Source organism: Pimephales promelas, chromosome 8 (genome assembly GCF_988280905.1).
Source record: "Pimephales promelas chromosome 8, fPimPro1.hap1.1, whole genome shotgun sequence".
NCBI lineage: Eukaryota > Metazoa > Chordata > Actinopteri > Cypriniformes > Leuciscidae > Pimephales > Pimephales promelas.
Window position 1 is genome coordinate 3,220,887 of NC_142776.1, and position 20,687 is coordinate 3,241,573.

Here is a 20,687-nt window from a genome sequence, read left to right on the forward strand (position 1 = left end):
TTTCAATATGCATATTAAAACTAGTGTATGAAATGGCAAATGTAAATTATGTAATTTCATTTTCATTTTGCACCAAACGTTGCTAGCGTGGTAAATTAAAATGTAAATTTAAATACAAAATACAATGCCATTTTACATATTGCATTGTCATTTTGCAAATTACATAAGCTTCCATATATTAGTCAGAGTACTGCTGCTTCTTCATCGTGTAATGGCTGCTCGCTTTAGGAGATGTTTTGACTTGTAGAGTTGTGAAATTGGTAACATTGTGATGACGCCACATCCTTGTTAGTATGTTGTGTGGTGCCTTTAAAAAACATGGCATATCTCCTTCCTGAAGTTCCAAGGAGGAAACGGATCAAGTCCAGTCAGGGGTCTTCCTCCGGTCCTGCGCTCGCCACAGAACTCTCACTCTGCACCTGGGGCTATCGTAAGTCGTGAGGAAGATCTAAACATCAGCAAGGAACCAGTGATGCTTATTTTTTACTAATGTCGCTGTTTTTCACTCTTCAGGTCAGACAGAACAGCTCCTCACCCACCAGCCTATGTTTCATGGATCACATGATGAATTCAAAACAGATTAGCAGCAGAAGTGTCCAGGTAATACTTGCGTCACATCGAATATGCCCTGCTTTTTCTGATTGTTAAATTTGTGCAGGACACTGCGCTCGGTTGCACTTTGAGACACTGTTAAAGGGGTCATTTAATGCCATTTTTGCACAAGTTAATATGAATCTTTAGGGTCTAAATGAAAACTCTGTAATATACTTTTATTAAAAATTCTCATTAGTATTTTAAAGGGATACTCCACTTTTTTTGGAAATAGGCTCATTTTACAACTCCCCCAGAGTTAAACAGTTGAGTTTTACCGTTTTCGAATCCATTCAGCCGATTTTCTGATATTTAGAAGAATATCAGTAACCAGACCGTTTCTGGTCTCATTGACTTCCATCGTAGGAAAAAATATATACCATGGTTATTTTTTCAGACGCATTTATAGCCTACATACAGCATTGCGGGAAAAATATCATTTCCAGCTTCTAATTTGGCCTTAGAAAACCAGTACATTTTTTTTCCCCATATTAATTTGTGAACGTTTTAAATGTTTTAAAGGGGGAAAAAGTCATAAACAAATATCTGAAAATTCGTTGAGATGTAGCCTATATAGCGCTGGTGTGGTCAGACTAAAATGTTGGTGTTCAACTTTACGTTTTAAAAATACAACAACCGTTCATTTTTCGTTTTGCAACGATCCTTTGGACATAATACGAGACAGAGTTCTTTATTAAGAAACAATAATTACAGGAATAGCCTCTCTAAACCTCAAAGAAATGCCATCAAGACATCGAAGCAGAAATAAGGGAGAAACACCCAGGAACTCCGTGTCTTTCCCTGCCATTAATGCTTGGATAACACACCACGTCTCCTTCCATTAATAATAATAATAATGTCTAGTGCGGTGCATGGCTGTGAAATAGGTTATAAACATACCAACGTCCGTTGCCGAGATTTTTGGAATGACTTATCGCGAGAGGAAAAAAATATGTTTTAGTCGCATAACATTGGTTAATGGAAACACCGTCATTTCGCAATAGTTTTTTATTGACATCAAATATTTTAGGTTGTTATTATGGTTTTATTGTAATATTTTGTACGCTTTTGGCACCTGCCCAGGGACTGCAGATGAAAATTAGCTTTTAGCTAAATCTGGTACAGTACATATATTGTACATTGTCCCTGTTAAATAAATAAAAAAAAAAATAAAAAAAAGACATTTGGAAAATATTGCAAAAGTTTTGCGCAAATCTGTAATGGAAACACGCCTAGTGACATAAAAATATTCATTGCACGCTCTGACACTGTTAAATAAGCACTGCACACGCTGATGCTGTTAAATGTGTGCACTGCATGCGCTGGCAAACATACTTTGACGCAGTTAGTGTGTACTTCATGTTCTGATGCTATTATACAAGCTCGCTTGCACTGTATGATGCACAGTTTAACATGGATTCCCTCTCAATCTCTGTTCTTATTTGCATTCTTTATTTCTCTTTCCTTCTCTGCTCTCAGACGGATTTGACACTGTTGAAACTGGCTGCACTTGAGAGCAATAAGAATCTTGACCTTGAGAAGAAAGAGGGCAGAATAGATGATCTACTCAGGGTGAGTAACAAACAGACGAGCATCTGATGAGTGCCACCTGTCCTTGAGTCGTCTTTTTATGTAGAAATCACAAAGTGCCGTTTGACTTCAGAAATTGAGTGGTTTTAATATTTTCTCCCCAGGCGAACTGTGACCTCCGCAGACAGATAGATGAGCAACAGAAGCTGCTGGAACGTTTCAAGGAGCGTCTGAACAAATGCACTACGATGAGTAAAAAACTCCTCATTGAGAAGGTGAGCTGTGTTTGATATGCTCACAGCTGCTTATTTCTAAAGTGTCAGGGGTAGTTGAGGGACTCTTAAAGGGATACTTCAGGATTTAGCATTAAGCTAATTAGTCACTTTGTGTCATCTGAGGATTTTTTGGCCAGAGGCTAAAGACTACAGTCAGTAGTCGGGGCTGTCCCGCATGTCCTCAACCCGCCCATAGAGGGCGATCTCACTCACAGAATGAGCACATAGTGTTGTCAGCCATCTTTTTTTGGAAGCTAAGCTAGCAGACTCTTGTTCTGTGGAGAAAGTTGAGTAGTAGGGGTTACCGTCCTCTTTTTCCCAGACATGTCCGGCCGTCGATGTCCGGGATTCAGCTTTTGCTTTCTGCGGTCGCCATTCATTGTTTACATGCACACATACATGTTTCAGTCTAACTGAATTCATTCTGATTGGTGAATCTGAATGTAGTGTTTACATGAAACCTAAACAAGTGATCGGTTGATGTGTGTTTTAACATTGCTAAGAAAATCCCCGCTCCTCCGTGAGAGATACGAGACCGGTGCGTCTCACATGTGGCGCTCATCGGTAATCACGCCACCGGCCTCACGCCGTTCTCCCGCGGCCCTCACTCGTCCCGCTCGCCACAGTAAACATGACGAATGGCGACTGTAAAACGCAAAAGCCCAATCCTGGACATTTTGGCCGATCTCGAAACACATTTTCGGGCAGACTCATCACTAGTAGCCTAGACTTGTTGTTTACCTACTGCACTCTGTTACCGGTAGGCGTGGCCTCCTAGGGCAGCGAAGCAAGTGCATTCTGGGAGTTGTTGTCTTTCATCCACATAAGCCAAAAATACATTTTCTGGCTTTTTTAGTCTAGAAAGCTCCAAATGCAAAAATATATTCACATTTCTTCTACATAAATGACCCATTTTAAATACACATTCATCTTTCCTGTGGTGAAGTATCCCTTTAAGTGTGTTCTCGTCTTCCCAGAGCACTCAAGAGAAGCAGTCCTGCCGGGAAAAGAGCATGCAGGACCGGCTGCGTCTGGGGCACTTCACTACAGTCCGGCACGGAGCGTCCTACTCAGAACAGTGGACAGATGGATATGCCTTCCAGAACCTGGTCAAGTAAGAGTCGCACACAGACGCGGAAAAAGAGCAGAAACGGACCGTCATTTTTTAGTATTTGACCTGGATATAACCAGACCTTATGAATCCTTAGGATTCCATAGCAGCTTTCAATGGCCAAGAACCTCCCAGAGGCCGTCTGACTGACATGAAAAGCAGCCAATCACAGTTCGTTTTGTTCAGTATCATGTTTAGGGGTGTGAAAATATAAAGTCAAGTTCCCAACAATAACAGACATTGAACTTCACATGGTTTTGAAAATCCAGTGTTTAGTAGGTCCTGATAAGCGCTTTGTGTCAGTTTTAATCTAAATGTCTTTTTTTTCTTTCATGAGGTTCAGGACTTGACATGACCTTATATGCTCACCAGCAACTGTGGCTAGTGGTTTTCCAAAGTTACTAGCCACTCAGCATTTTCAGTGGCCACAATTTTAACATCAATATCATGGGGGAAAACTGCAACATACATATTTTTAATATTATCATAAGTTGGCAGCAGGGATATTAAGCTGCTGTCACTTTAAGACCTGACACACGAATCCATTATTCTGTTACACATGCGTTTTCATTCTCTACTGTTTAAAATGAATAAATCCATCCGCGTTAGGCCTGATGAGGTGGTTTGGTCATCTCTGGTTTGGTGTCACAATGACTTTGTGTTCTTTAAGTCTGTCCAGGAACACACACACGTCTCCCAGAGATCCTGTAGAATTCAAACAATCAGATGACGACTTTGAAACTCTCAATGTTTCCCTTTTCGTGTGCCTTTAGCTGCGTTCACACTGCCATTGACTTTGTTGCTGCATGTCCTCAGTTTGCACAGCAAGTACCACCCTATGTACACAGAGACATATCAAAAATGATAGGGTTGACTGCTTAAATTAATCTGTCCTCCATCTTGCTTTTGTGTGCTTCTCATTTCTTATTTGTGCATCTTCGTTTCATTTCCTCACGTCTTAGCTCCACACCCCCTTAGGATAGACCTGATCTGTTCTGGGTCACGTGTTGGAGGACCTGAGAGTGAGGAAACGAGGTAGCATCAATTTGAGTATTGAGAATCACCCACTGACACAATCTACTACAGAATGTAGTGACGGGTCACATGCACTCTTCACTCCTATTGGTTGTCGATTCTGAAAGTGCCTCTTCATTTGCATAAAGTTAAATATGTCTCAACTTTTTTGCATATCTACAAGCTATATCCTGTCGCCGGAAATGACTAGCTCTCCATTGAAATGAATGGGATCATGTTGCTTTGTCATGCGTGTCATTGGTGGTGTGAACCGAGCTTTATGCATCATATGTTCAGCCAACAGTCTGGGCGTGACATCTGAGGCTGACTCTAGACATAATGTGAGATAAAGCATAAAGTTAATGCACTGACCTAATTTACAGAATTTGACATTATATTTAATATTTGTAAACTTTAATGATAATTAAATATTGAATTTTTGTACAAACATTGGTGTTAATGCATCGCACATTTAGTTTGGATTAAAGTATCAACCATTGTAAATATTAAAATAGGGCGAGTCTTTTCTGTCCTGCATTTGCCTGTTGTTATTATTTTTTTATTGGGGTTTTAATATTTTTCTATTTCTGTCTTAATAGGCAGCAAGAGTGGATAAACCAGCAGAGGGAAGAGATTGAGAGGCAGAGGAAACTTCTAGCAAAGCGCAAACCTCCCAGCACACCCTCCTCCCAGAGCCCGACCCCCAATGAGTCCAAACAGAGAAAGACCAAAGCAGTCAATGGAGCTGACAACGACCCCTTCCTCAAACCCAGCCTGCCTACGCTGTGAGATATTAACACACAAACATACTCGTTTCTTGCCTTCGAAATGCAGACTAAAAATGAGATAATTAGGACATAATTCATCATTTTAAGATCGTTATGCAAGCATGGATGATTTATAGAACCAGAAAAAAGTCAAATGTTTTTGGTAATATTGTCTTCAAAATGGTCCTTTTATTGAAATGCTTTTGTATTGAATGTGCAGACTGACAGTGGCAGAGTATCATGAGCAAGAAGAAATTTTCAAACTGAGACTGGGTCATCTCAAAAAGGTTAGTTTCTCTATATAAACATAATACACACACACACACACACCGCATCAGAGAAATATGGTTAAAAGGCAGAGAGGTGCTTCATGCAAAAGCAGTCTTGCAGAAAGGATGTTTTAAAGGGTTAGTTCACCCAAAAATGAAAATTCGGTCAGTATTTACTCACCCTCATGTTGTTCCAACCCCCGTAAGACCTTCGTTCATCTTCGCAACACAAAGATTAAGATATTTAAGATATTAAGATCACTCCTGCATACTAGTCCATAGGCTTCTTGAGCGAATGACTCTTGCTGGAATCGAAAAGTCATTAAAGACATCGTTAAAATAGTCCAAGTGACTACAGTGGCTCAATCTTAAGTTTATCAAACAACGAGAACTCTTTTGTGTGCAAAAAACAAACAAAAATAACGACTTTATTTTAACTATTCACTTCCTTCTCTATGGGCCTGTAGTCTGTTAACGTTATGTGATTGCATAAAGCTACGTCACACGTAGGCTCACTATTGGCCGACGCTGGTCATGTGTGTGATGCGTACTGACAGAATTTTTATTTTTGGGTGAACTAACCCTTTAAGCCAGGGCTATTCAATTGGCGGCCCGCGGGCCAAGTGCGGCCCGCCAATCATCTCCATGCGGCCCGAGAGCACTCCAACCTCCCCCTCCTATTTTCTGGTGGTGTGGCTAAATTTGGTTTGATATGCGCGTGGCTGCAGTGGCGCGTGCAGCTGGATGACTATACGCACTGTGTGTATGAGCGCTCCAACTGACCTGAGAGAAACGTTTTCAGTCCGAATATTTCAGCAGTTATTATGTGTGTCCCGTATTTCTCTCGACTGAACCAACGATATTAATCATTCGTTGGTTCGATTCCTATTTCCTTTTCATGAATTGGCCAAACGCGCGTGTATAACAGTCAGAAACGATTCGGATTCGTTCGGAACGTTTTGTCACTGAATCATCTGAAGCGGTTTCTCGGTCAGTAAGAACACATAGAGAACAAAATGGCGCTGGTTTCAGTTGTTTCACTTGTTTACTTTGAACTAAGCAGCACGGGCCAGTGGATAACGGAACGCAAGCTTAAAGGAGTTGCGTTTACTCCCGCTCCCGGACACTATTATTAAACAGCGTTGCGACATCCATTGAGAAGCGTTTCAATCGGACACTCCTCTCTGTTACAAACCACAAATCACTCAATGATTTTAACTAGTTTTAAATCGGATGAAACAGCCTTAACATTCCCAACACTACTGATGAGGTAAATAGCAGAATCATGAACAAAGTTATACTATAAATGCCCTAATCACCACCCTTACAAACATTTACCATGAATGTAATAATTTACCATGGTTTGGGCAGAAATGTGTAATATTTATATTGAATACTATGTTATAGTCATTTATTTTGCATTAGATTTATTAGGGGGGTAGAGGAATATATAATTCATTGTGTGTATAATTGTTTACCTGTTTAGGGATTTTTTATACAATGGTTGTGAGCCACAAGTCTCACTGTCAGGATATTTTAATTTATAATAATTATTAATAATATAATTCTTACCAATAGCTATGATATTGTATAATTCAATATATTTGTATATAGCTGTAAAAAAGTTAGGCTATTTATTATGGTCTGCATACTGTTGGGTACCACATTCCAAATAAATGCAAAACCTTTTTTTTTTTTAGCTTACTTATTGATACTGTTATGTGTCAATAAATGAGCTAAACCCATCGGCCCAGCTCAACTTTTCGATTTAATAATGCGGCCCTCGAATGAAGCTAATTGAATAGCCCTGCTTTAAGCTATCTTTTTGTCCTTTCACTGGAATCTGTCTTTCATACGTGAGTATGTTAGTATCAAGTCTGTGTGTGGTCTAGGTAAATGTGACAGTATGGGGACAAAAAGATGGCAATATCTGAAATCCTTGTCCTTGTGGGGACATCTTTGGTCCCCATGAGGAAAACAGCTTATAAATCAGACAGAATTATGTTTTTTTGAAAATGTTCCCTTAACGCATTTAAACCCTATGTGTGTGTGTGTGTTCAGGAGGAGGCAGAGATTCAGGCAGAGCTGGAACGGTTGGAGCGCGTGAGGAATCTGCACATTCGAGAACTTAAAAGAATCAACAATGAGGACAGTTCTCAGTATGTCCCGCCCACTTCTTATTACATATGATTATTTCAATTAAATCGTAAATATTGTTTTTGGAGATTTTAAATAAGGGGACTGAAAGAGCAGATATAATACACACGCTGTATCAGAGACACACTTCAGTTATTGCGTCGGCTGTACACAAGAATCAACTTTGAGAGTGTGCCACTCTGTGCTGAATTAAAAAGTCTGCGTCAACATTTTAATATGCAAGTTTAAAGACAGATTTCAGACATGATTATAACTTAAAAAACTGTTTTTTGGTACTATTCTATTGCCATTTTAGTTATTTCTCTATAATATGCTTCTGAAAATAAATAGTAACACTCTTAATCTCAGAATATCTTTCAAGTGTGAATATGCCTGATGTGTTTTTAGGTTTAAAGACCATCCGACCCTTAATGAAAGATATCTCCTGTTACACTTGCTGGGAAGAGGAGGTTTCAGTGAAGTTTATAAGGTATTTATTTCTTTATTATTAGATGCACGCACTCACTTTCATACAGTTTGTGTTCTCTCCTGTTCAACACATACATATATTACTGTTCAAACGTTTGGGGTCAGAAATGAATGCTTTTATTCAGCATTCGATGACAGATTTCTGTTTCAAATAAATGCTGTTCTATTGAACTTTCTATTCACCAAAGATTCCTGTAAACATGTATCACGGTTTCCACAAAAATTTGGAAAAACTGTTTTCAACATTGATAATAATCAGAAATGAGCAGCAAATCATCATATTAGAGTGATTTCTGAAGGATCATGGGACACTGAAGACTGGAGTAATGATGCTGAAAATACAGCTTTGATCACAGGAATTACATTTCACTATATATTCACATAGAAAACACTTATTTAAAATTGTTATAATTTTACACACAATACCTGCTTTTAATATTTTTTTTTGTAAAAATAAATGTAGCCTTGGTGAGCAGAAGAGACTTCTTTCAGAAACAATATACAAATCATTAGTGTACATTAAAATCAACAATAAACCATTTTCACAACACATTTTACTTCTGTATTCTGACATGTTTCATTGAGAAACTTGATTTTATCAAACATGATTTGATCATGGAACTGTTACATAGTCATTTCAGGGCAAGTTATAACATTTTGTTAAAAAAAAAAATCCAGATATTTATATTTAGCATTCATATTGCAAATTATTCTGAGTTAAACCAGAAATATTTGTAAAGAGGAAAACAAAAAACTTGTAAAACTACAGAAAGCTTTGCATTGCTTAATGCGAACGGCAAATGCAATATCATAAAAGACACCAATTTTCAAAAAATAAAAATGTAGTCTGTTTATAGTAATATAAAACATATGGTTACAGCTGTGGCATGAAACACCCAATCATTAGAAAATGTTCACAGACAACATAGAATTATTAACTTTACTTTATATTGTGAAAAATGAACCGTCTTCTGTTGTTGTGTGAAGGCATTCGACCTGTTTGAGCAACGATATGCTGCTGTGAAGATCCACCAGCTCAACAAGAACTGGAGAGAAGAGAAGAAAGAGAACTACCACAAGTATGTCACCCACCTTTTTTTTCTTTTCCTTTCCCTCTCTCCCAAGTTTTTCACGCTCATTTGTTTTCGTCCACTCCAGACATGCCTGTCGAGAATACAGAATCCACAAGCAACTGGACCATCCCAGAATAGTCAAACTTTACGACTACTTTTCTCTGGACACTGACACGTAAGCATTTTCCAAGTCGTCTGTTTTGTGCATTTTACTCGCTCTGGTTTTTGCAACTATACAAATGTTGACCTGATGCGTTCCTGTTGTAGATTCTGCACTGTTCTCGAGTTCTGCGAGGGGAATGATCTTGATTTCTATCTGAAGCAACACAAGCTGATGTCTGAGAAAGAGGCTCGCTCCATCGTCATGCAGATAGTCAACGCCCTCCGATACCTCAATGAGATCAAACCGCCCATCATCCACTACGACCTGAAACCGGGTGAATGCAACACGCACTATTTACCTGCGGTGGTGCGGGAGCAGTTTTGAACTGTGGGATGAAAGATACTGGGGGGGGGGGTGTTCACACTTGGCATGTTTGGTTGGATTAAAACGAACCCTGGTTCGTTTTAATTTCGTGATGTTGTTAGTTTCGATGTTGCTCATAACACAATTCAGTACAGGCATCAGAACCGCGTCTCCTCGCTGCAGATCTTGGTTTGTGTGACGGAGGGATTCCTGACACTGTTTTGACTCCTTTACACATTTTATAAGTAGGGATGCACCGAAATGAAAATTCTTGGCCGAAACCGAAAAAGAGGAAACCAAGGCCGAAAACCGAAAGAATTATTAGTATCATTGCATTTATGGCTATGACTGTGTACAAACTTTACTAAAATCAAGGCATTGCAATTGCATAAATTAATATCACATTTTCAAAGCCTAAATCAATTACAAATTATGCAAATATTTATTTAGCACAATGCACAGTATAAAATAAAATTCAAACTAAAATGTTTAACTTGACCCCACTCATGTGTACACTAAATAATAATCTACTGGCCTGCAGAAAGGTTTTAAAATGAAACGTTCTCTCAAAAACAAAGCCGAGCGCAAACTTCTCATCAAACCAGCACCCAGTTTGCACGTCTAAATTAGTTACATTTTAAAAATTTAGCATAAAAGGCCTTTTTAAATGAACAATGGTCCATGTTTAATACAAATGTAAATGAAACTTAATGAAACATGTTTAGTGAATGTATTTAAATGTTTAAGAGAGCATTCATTTAGTTCTATACATACATATACATAGTTCCCAATCCCATATACTTATTTTTTTGTAATGTCACATTTAATGATCTCAGGGTTTACTGGGTTTTACATGATTATTTTTGTATTGGTGGTGGAATAGCCTACTAAAAAAACGTCCCCTGTCGTTTCAAGGAATAGTACAACGGAGAGCGCGTCAAGTATAAACGCCTCGACTGTTTGGAGACTGTCTGTGGAGACTCGCGCTGCCTTGTTTATACTTTCGCCGGCCTCCACAGCGCGAGTCTCCACAGACAGCGCGTGCACCGCTCTTGACCCGCTTGCAACCGGAGTCATGGCGGCGCGCATTGTTTAGAGCAGATATAGGTGGATAAACAAGGCTTCCGTCTCCTCACGGGTTCAGATTCACTGAAATACGTCCGCACCGCAGACATGTTGCTTCAGAGAAGCACGTGCAGGTCGCGGTTTCTGTTTGCGTCATCACAACATTTCGGCCATATTGTTTCGGTGATAAAAGTCTTTCCGAAAACCGAAAATGCCCTTTTGGGCCATTTTCGGCCGAAAATTTTCGGCGGCCGAATATTCGGTGCATCCCTATTTATAAGCTCTTCTCGAGTTCTCAGCTGGTCAAAACACCATCATATAAAGGGCTAAGTTAGACACATATAATGAGTGCGTTTAGCCCACAACACAGCATTGTTTTGGATATTCGGTAAGTGCCCTCGCAAAATATGTTTGTAATAAAAGCCGACCAGGTTGTGAATATATCCGTTTACCCATAGGTTTGATATCTGTAGGTTCAAATGCCAAATGAGAAAGCTAAGCTTACCAGGGCTAAACATTTTTATTTTAATTTTGGTCCGGATCAAACAAAACAAGTGTGAACACACCCTGGTAGGAGTATGTGAAGCGTGAGAAAGAAATGACAAATTATAATCATCTAATAATAACAGCATGATCAAGTCTGTCACCGGAAATCGGAAGCATCGTTTGTGTCTGGAAAGTGGGAAAATGGCCTTTAGACACAAGAACGAGACAGATACTAGACTGGGGACTGAGTGGGATAAAGTATTACATATTTTTGTCAGGAGAGAGAATGAAAATCCATCCGTCACAGACCTCCACTACAGAACTCTGAGAAAACTCTGCCTCAAGAGGCAGCATGCGGTACTACAAAAACAAGGCCGAATTAATAACCTTATCACATCCTGTCTGAGATCCCTTCATCTGATCGATTTTTGAAGGCATCATAGATGTGTCCTGCTTATGATATCCCAAAATCCTCAATGCCACTTGAGCTAAAAAATAAAGATGCTGCATGAAGGTGGAAGTTAGTGGCCGGTTTGTGTGCAAATACACATTGACCATCTTTTTACTCTTTTAGTAATTAAATGTTTGTTTAGTTATCACGAAAGCGCTCTCTTTTTTGTTGTTGATCATTAAACCGTTAGGCTATCTCAGAAGTCAACAAGTCAGCTCCCTAAGCTTTCGGACCCAGCCCATGCCCTCTTTCATTCACACACGTGAACTCATCTTAGAGACATAGAGACCTCATGGTGTGAATGGGGAACGGGTGCAAAAAATGCTCGTTTTAAGGATGGATGATTGTTATTTGTCATGTAGGCTGTATAGGAAGTATGTGTTTTGTTTTTGGGTTGCTCAGGAAATATCCTGTTGGTGGATGGAACAGCATGTGGGGAGATTAAGATCACAGACTTTGGCCTGTCTAAAATCATGGATGACGACAGCTACGGAGTGGACGGGATGGACCTGACATCACAGGGAGCCGGAACCTACTGGTCAGTGTCCAGCTAAAAACACAACATTGTCTAGTCAAAAACTCAATCCTTTGACATTCCAAACATAATTGTGTTGTGGAACAGAAAATAGAGGACAAAGAGGACGAAATAGCAGCATAAATTTGTGAGGAACAGACCAGTTGTTTTTCACTGAAAATCATTTTAGTGTCATAGATCTCAAATCAAATATGATGGCAGTAACGTCATGCATCTGTTTTGCTTTTACAGTTATGCATTTGGCATATGTTTTTATTTTATTTAAGGTACACATTTTTATCTGGTCATGCATTTTCCTGGGAATTTCCATATGACATCAGAAGAATTATATGGACCACCTTTTATAATTTTTTTATTTTGACGTTTTAGAGTGAAAATTTAGATTCTTAAAGCTACACTGTGTGTTTTTTACCTCCATCTAGTGGTGAAAATGTATATGACCATCCAGTGAATATTAGTTTCTGTTCTTCTCAATTCCAATTTCGTTTTAACTCCAAGTGTAGTCCAAGATTAATATGGCTTCCAGTTCGACCTCGTCCATGAGTGTTCACTCAAACGTAAACGCGAAAGGCGTAGCTTGAATTAACGGGTATGTCCCTCTTTGGCTAATGTACTTTCAAGATGGAGGGGCAACATGGCGACCGACATTAATCCCCTTACCCGAATGCATTTTCAATGGCATATTATACACTCACGAGAGTACTTTATTACTTGAACGAAGTAAATATACATTAATGAGCACATATATTTGTGAAAGAACTAAGTGTTTTGAAAGAACTAAGTTACACAGAGTTACACAGTGTAGCTTTAAATTTCTCTTTTTGTTTTTAAAAAAAAAATCATGTTAAATGTATGCATCAAATATGATCCATCAGGCATATGAGGAATGTTCATCTGTCAGTCATCACTGTATGGCATTATACATTTTCCTCCCCAAAGTAAAAACTACAGAGCTTTGGTCATAAATCTAAGCATAGTGACATATGATATTTAGGCCCTGTTCACTCCTGGTGTTAAGATTTGTTTTGATCGATCGGATCACAAGTAGACGAGGAAGACATTCCCGTTTACACCTGGTGTTTTAATCCGTCTCTTTTGTCCACTTTTGACCACTTCTGTCCTGATTTCTTCAAGGCTAGAGTCTATGGGCTAATAAATGTATGGGTTTTTTCAGGTCTTTCAATCCAATGGATGAAATAATCTCGGGCAATTTACATATGAATGTGACCGGAGACATTGGAAAAACACACGGAGAGCATCATAAATACATTTCATCTTTAAATCAAACTTGGGTCTTCTGTCGACAAAGATTCTAGCGATCTTCCTATAATGGTTACGCATGGCGTCAGTCGACGGTCTTTTGTGGCTGTTTGAACACATTCGACCAAATGAGCGTTTGGTAAAAGCGAGTGGACAACCTCAAAATGTTTTAGACCCCGTTTATTCCTGTATTTAATTTCGTCCACTTGCGATCCGATCGACCAAAGTGCATCTTAGTACCGGCTGTAAACGGGGCCTTTTATGCATTTTATGCAACTGGTCTGTTATACTTTTACAAATATCTCATTGATTTACATTACAAGCTACTAGAATTTAATCTTACTTTTTGGCCATATTATGTAAATATCAGCATTTGCAGTAAATAGTATACTTTTCCTCAGTTTGAGTTCCCATGTTTTTAACTCAACTATTATGAGCTCCATATTCTCACTATGTGAACCATACAAGTTTTGATGTCTCAAAAACATGCATTTTATTGTCTTGGTTCAATAAACTGTTCCATTTAAAAAAAAAAGTAGATTTTTTCCCACTAATATTTTAAAACCAAATGTAAATTTTTTTTATTTATTTTTTTAGGTATTTGCCGCCAGAGTGTTTTGTTGTTGGTAAAGAGCCTCCAAAGATCTCTAATAAAGTAGATGTGTGGTCTGTGGGCGTCATCTTCTTCCAGTGCCTGTATGGACGAAAGGTAAGGCTCAGTGTTTAGAAACACGCCTATTGATGTAAACTGCATTTTAGGATGAAGCTGCATTGAATCTTTTGTCATTCTGCAGCCGTTTGGCCATAATCAGTCCCAGCAAGACATCCTTCAAGAGAACACCATCCTGAAAGCCACTGAGGTGCAGTTTCCTGCCAAACCCGTGGCTAGCAACGAGGCCAAGGTCAGTATTGCGAATGTGTTAATCGCAATGAACCCAAAGCGTTGAAAACTGCAAATCTATATTCCTCCTTTTTTTTCCTCTTAAAGGGACACTCAACCCATAAATGAAAAATCATGTCATCATTTACTCACCCTCAAGTTGTTTCAAACCTTTCTTTCTTTTGAACGATTGTTTGGCACCATTGACTTCCATAGTAAAAAAAAATACTATGGAAGTCAATAGCCGCGTTTCCACTGCCGGGCTAGGGCTGGGCCAGAGCTAACAGCGAGCCGGGCCGAGCTAGTGGCCTCGGGCCTCAAGCACCTGGCTTGCGTTTCCACTGCCGGGCCAGTAGCCCCACAGCGCTGCCCCAGACCCCACCCCTAACACGCCTTTCAGGATCAAACGTCATAAAACCCAACCCATTTCAGCGGGTATTATGAATTAATTTATTTTTTAAATTAGGAAGATAGCATGTATATTAACTCACCTGCCGTAGTGGCTGCAATAGTGTCCCGAGACCAGTACAGGCGATTCTCCATTTCAAGCAGCGATTTTTTGCGCGATATAACAAGTAGGGCTGCGGGCACGTTTTCAAGTTATTCATTAATCGTTAACCGAGGCCCATCGGTTAATACTCGGTGCATAGTGTGCGCGCCGCAACCTCGAGATACAGAGTAAATTTTTAACACCTTTAATAACTGATTGGACCCCATTTGAAACGAAATTAATTTATAGAAATAAAACGCAGCAAGTACGGAGCAGTTAAAGCCCCATTTCCATCACCCTTCAAACTGAAATTGCCAATTGAAAATAAGCAAAACGTCCATTTCACAAAAACTCCGTGTCTGCAAATAATAATAATAATAATAACCATCATCATCATTATTGTAACATTTTATTAGGCTGCATATGTAGAAGACGCCTTTATCCAAAAAAGGAACAGAGCACAAATAAACACAATATTTTTGACAAATATCAGCGCATATCCAGTGTGTGTGGAGCACGCACTGATGGCTGCGAGACGCCCATGTGAACAGTTTCATTGCATTTCTTTCAGTGGAAACATTTTAAAATACTCTTTAATTTCTGGTCATACAGAAAATAATAATACATTATTTGCAAATACATTTATTTATAACAAGAAAACGTTGTGCTTTAACAATTAATCAAGGCGCGCTTCATGATCTCCGTGAACTGAAGCGTGAGACCTGAAACAGCCACCGCATTCGAATTTGTTCGTTTTAAATTGGACATTTAAAGCTTTAGTCTACAGGGGTTATATCCTTTGTAGATTAAAGCTTTAAATGTCCAATTTAAAACGAACAAATTCGAATCGAAAGCCAATATCTTCTATGTTTATGTAGCTTAATTTCTCTCTAAATGTGCATCCGGAGATGGAGATATGTTTTTAGCCGAAAATCATTTAGAAAACAATAGTTTATTAATAAACAATTAATGCCTCGTTATTTTATATTATTTTATTATCAGACACATTTATTAGGCTATAGCCTATAAATCACCCATAAATCCCCTTTCTGTAGGCTGTGGTTACGGCTCTTCTCATTCAGCACTGCGGGGAAAATATCATTTCCAGGTTCTAATTTGGCCTCAGAAAACCAGTAAAATATTTTTTTTTTTTCATATTAATTTGTCAAATATTTTAAATGTTTAAGGGGCAAAAAAATCAAACAAATATCTGAAAATTCGTCGATATGTAGCTATATATAGCCTATATATTGTTGCGCAGCATTTGGCATAGGCCTACAGTTCAAATTAAAATGTTATGCAATTTTAAACGGTTAATCGGTTAAACATGGACACCACTATGTGCATCTTGCTTCAGATCATAACGTTCCATAACACCGATAAACTCCGCCTTTTACCTTGAGCACGCCTCTAGCCCGAGCTGGCCCAAGGTATTCGACGGGCCAGAAATCCTGGCCGTTGGCCCTGAGGAAGCCCCGATCAAGCCCCGGAAGTGACAGTGGAAACGCGACTGGCCCTGGCACGCACTAGCACGGCCCGGCCCTGGCCCGGCAGTGGAAACGCGGCTAATGGTGCCAGAGGTCCAATCATTCTTCAAAATATCTTCCTTTGTGTTCAACAAAAGAAAGAAAGGTTTGAAACAACTTGAGGGTGAGTAAATGATGACATGATTTTTCATTTTTGGGTGGATGCATTGCATTCTTGTTTTTTTTTGTTTTGTTTTTTTGTTACCCAGGCAACTTATTTGTGTATGTGTGTCTTGCTGTCGTTTCTGTTTTGTTTTTTCCATGTTTGTTTGTATTGATTTAATGCTATGTAATGTCTAAGAAAAAAAAATAATCGTAATGAAACTGCACGCGATTTAGCAAAGGGTGAGATTATTTTATGTGCAGCTTGTCAGTGAAGTACGGCTGATCCATCTGAACACCAGAGGGCGTCTCTCTCTCACACACACACACACACACACACACACACACACACTGGCTGGGTACCGAGTTTGGTACTTTTTAGGTACCGACCGAATTAACTGGAAAAACTTGTGAAATATATATAGTTTGGTTAGTCAAATAGCAAATAGCTTATAGTGGAGGTCTATGGCCATCTAGTGGTTAAAGTGATATTTTTTTATTTTAAAACTGCATTTCCAAAAAATTGTCAAATCTTACATTAAACCATGTTAAATGATCCATGTTATGTCCATGAATGAAAATTAGAAATCTGGGTCTGTTATAAAGTAAATTTTACATACAATGCCGCTTTTTTGTAAAAAGCCTATTTAAATAAATATTTATTTATTAATTTATAGAATTTTAAAAGATATCAAAAATCCTCTAAAAACTGCACAAATGTTGAGTAAAAACATTAATAGATAGAGTAAAATGAAATTATAAAAAAATATATATATTATACTGCTTCAAAATTAAATGTTATTGTCTGGGGTCCCTGGAAACCCCAAAGATAATGAGTGTAGACACAAATGAAGATAATAGAAGGGTTAAATTGCGATTAATCGCGCAACCCTAAAACGCATGTGTGGGAATGACACTGAACAAGTTGTTTCTCGTCCTCCGCAGGCGTTTATCCGCCGCTGTCTGGCTTACAGAAAGGAGGACCGGTTTGACGTCCACCAACTGGGCAGCGACTCGTACCTCCTTCCTCACATGAGACGGTCCAATTCGTCGGGGAACTTGCAGGCCACGCCCGCCAGCCCCGCCTCTTCAGGAATAATCTCCTACTGATCTCATTGGCTGATCGATCGCGATTGATGGTTCTGATGGTGATTTCCCTCCCTTCGACACCTCGGGGTGGACCGGAAGGGGGAGGAGCTATGTATCAGCTGACAGGCTGTAGGACACACCCACCCACACCGGCCACGGTGACTGCCATTGATATTGGGGCAGGAATGACTGATGTCATTTCCTGTGTGGATCCAGATGTCAGTCAGAGCTAGAACCATTTGAAAATGGATTTTTTTTTTTTTTACCCGAGGCATTTTGTGGAGTAGATTTGGGAGGGTTGCGCTAACGTGTTAGCTTCTTGTTGATATCCTCCCTGAGCTACGCCTCAGTAAAGGGGTGTTTTGTTTTGTGTAAGTGTGAAATTTAGAGGCAATTAATTGTAGTGTGATTGGAAATAGACGAACGAGTGTTTTAATGTGGCACAAAGGTGTCTAAGAATTTGTGTGCGTGCACCAGAGAATGGATGTTTTACGCCACGCGTTATATGTTGGCTGTTCATGTTGGCCACAGATTGCAAGGTGTTTGTGTGTTACAAAGTACTGTCTGTTTCACTTCAAAGCAACATGTATGAACATTGTCAGCTTATGTTTAAATGGGCGCAATATTTAAAAAAAATGGATGGATGAATCAATACAAATAATGTCCAGGTCATTTTTCACCCCCAAAACAAGCATGAAAATTGTATTTTAATTTGCATTAAAGAAACGAAGGCTGTTTTAGGAGCGTTTGGCCCAAATTTACATTTATTGTGACACTATTTTGATTGAATTTTACTGTTATAAAGAATTTATATATATACTCTTTTATAACTGTAAAACAAATCAAAATTGTCACATCTCATACTACAATGATGTATGCATACAATGTCTTTTCCATACATGTAATTGCCATATATTGTCAAAATTGATTTTTTTAGGTCGACTATTTATTTATTTGGATTTTGGGGTGTAAAATGAGCTGCACATGTTCTAGATCAGTGTGATGAGAGCAGTTTCACCGACCGGGGCGTCCTGCATGTGGGAGGAGACGCCGTAAATAGAGTCGTCTCAGTAGACCTCTCAAACCACGCCTGCGTATTTACTGAATCCAACCCTCGGCAGGTTTTCATATTTTCTCCGTTTGTTTGTAAATTTAGTCGTCTGATGCAGCATCACCTCGCTGCTACCCGATGTTGCTTTTAGTTCTATGATTTATTCAGAATCCGACCAAATATAAATTTGATTTACCAGGAAACGGCATGAAAAAAACTCCATGTGGTTGTGATTGAGGTGTGTTGTGAGTCTGAGTGTCTGTGTGTGTGTGTGTGTTTGAGCAGACGGAAGATGGGCCGGACCCCACCCATGATCGTTTAACCCCTTTATGCCCAGACCCAGTGCTGTCATGTTGCTTAGCAACCCTCGCTGATCCCGGAGCCTGAGTCAGGTCAGCATCTCCGATCGACGTGGACCGGACCGCGATCAAACTCGTCAAAGCTTCCAGAGTCTGTTTTCAGGGGAAGAATCTCAGCTTTTGTTGTTTCCTCTCTCTCTAAATACTCTTTCAAACCCCAGAAGCAGTTTTCAGCTCAACATATTGGTGATCTGTCTCTAAAGTGCTGCTGCGATTGTAGAGAATGTAGCCAAAAGAGAAATAAACATTTTGAAAATATTTGGATGCATGTGCTTTCTTTCCTTTGGTGTTTGTGCTGACATGATTATCAGTGATATCAGAGCTGCTGCTTTGCTTGCTTTCAGGGCCCTTGCTGGACAGAACCAAACGTTGGACTAAACCGTAATATTGTAATAATAATGGATATATTAAAATAGAAATCCATTATTGGAATTATATACTAAAATTAAAATATATTTTATTTTGGTGATGCAAAACAGAGTTTGCATCAGTCCCTTACTCCAGTCTTCAGTGAGTCACATGATCCTTCGGAAATCTGTCTGTATAAAAAAAAATTTAAATACCTATTTACAATACTTACTTTTTTATATACTTAAAAAATTAAAAAGGTTAACCCATTCAGACCCTGTGTCCATTACAATGGACATCACATGTCAGCCCCCTTTTTTTAACTTTGGAGCATTTCACCTAGTTTAAAGGCTGCAGACCATGAGATTGGATGTTTGTCATCCAATCAAATGCCAGTAAAGCTTTGCATCTAGTAATTATATTAATGATCCAGTGGTACACCTGTTGTTTTTTGTTGTTTTTTGGTGCAAAAAAACGAGTTTCTCCAATCTTCTTGAAACTCTGGATTCTGATAGAGGGCATTGGGAGTCCGTAGCACCAAGCGCCATCCCATAATTCCACCGTCCACGAACTCACTATTTTTATAATGGCATAATGCTACGTGGGATGTCCATATCTCAGCTCTGGAAGGGTTTAGAGCCTCCATTATGCACTAAGGTCAAAGTCTCGCGCCCCTCTATCAGAATCCAGAGTTTTGAGAAGATTGGAGAAACTTCATTTTTCACCCGAAAAAAAAAAAACTAAAGGGGTAACACTGTCGTTTTTTTTTCGGGTCGTAGTTTTGAATTTTGATATCTCAGCTCTGGTAGGGTCTAGAGCCTCCATTTTTGCACTGAGGTCAAAGTCTCACGCCCCTCTATCAGAATCCAGAGTTTTAAGAAGATTGGAGAAACTTCATTTTTCGCCCGAAAAAAAAAAAACGAAAGGGGTAACACTGTCGTTTTTTTTTTCGGGTCGAAATTTTGAATTTTGATATCTCAGCTCTGGAAGAGTCTAGAGCCTCCATTTTTGCACTCAGGTCAAAGTCTCACGCCCCTCTATCATAATCCAGAGTTTTGAGAAGATTGGAGAAACTTCATTTTTCGCCCGAAAAAAAAAAACGAAAGGGGTAACACTGTCGTTCTTTTTCGGATCGAAATTTTGAATTTCGATATCTCAGCTCTGGAAGAGTCTAGAGCCTCCATTTTTGCACTCAGGTCAAAGTCTCGCGCCCCTCTATCAGAATCCAGAGTTTTGAGAAGATTGGAAAAACTTCATTTTTCGCCAGAAAACGAAAAAAAACGAAAGGGGTAACACTGTCGTTTTTTTTTTCGGGTCGAAATTT

At 39.1% G+C, this 20,687-nt stretch overlaps 1 protein-coding gene across 2 annotated transcripts in view; it reads left to right on the plus strand.

The window, feature by feature from the left end:
- The window catches only part of tlk1b (tousled-like kinase 1b), a 30,390-nt gene extending 11,117 nt beyond the window's left edge, over positions 1–19,273 (plus strand). For both annotated transcript variants that reach the window (XM_039683192.2, XM_089133739.1), the window contains exons 7-22: positions 341–430; positions 514–600; positions 2,071–2,163; positions 2,286–2,396; positions 3,374–3,510; positions 5,121–5,306; positions 5,509–5,575; positions 7,619–7,716; positions 8,102–8,183; positions 9,170–9,261; positions 9,341–9,430; positions 9,523–9,692; positions 12,126–12,261; positions 14,116–14,227; positions 14,313–14,420; positions 17,462–19,273. In XM_039683192.2, coding sequence (XP_039539126.1) covers positions 341–430; positions 514–600; positions 2,071–2,163; positions 2,286–2,396; positions 3,374–3,510; positions 5,121–5,306; positions 5,509–5,575; positions 7,619–7,716; positions 8,102–8,183; positions 9,170–9,261; positions 9,341–9,430; positions 9,523–9,692; positions 12,126–12,261; positions 14,116–14,227; positions 14,313–14,420; positions 17,462–17,626 — 1,824 coding nt within the window. In that variant the 3' untranslated portion in view covers positions 17,627–19,273. The remainder of the gene's footprint in view (positions 1–340; positions 431–513; positions 601–2,070; positions 2,164–2,285; positions 2,397–3,373; positions 3,511–5,120; positions 5,307–5,508; positions 5,576–7,618; positions 7,717–8,101; positions 8,184–9,169; positions 9,262–9,340; positions 9,431–9,522; positions 9,693–12,125; positions 12,262–14,115; positions 14,228–14,312; positions 14,421–17,461) is intronic.
- The last annotated feature ends 1,414 nt before the right edge of the window (positions 19,274–20,687 follow it).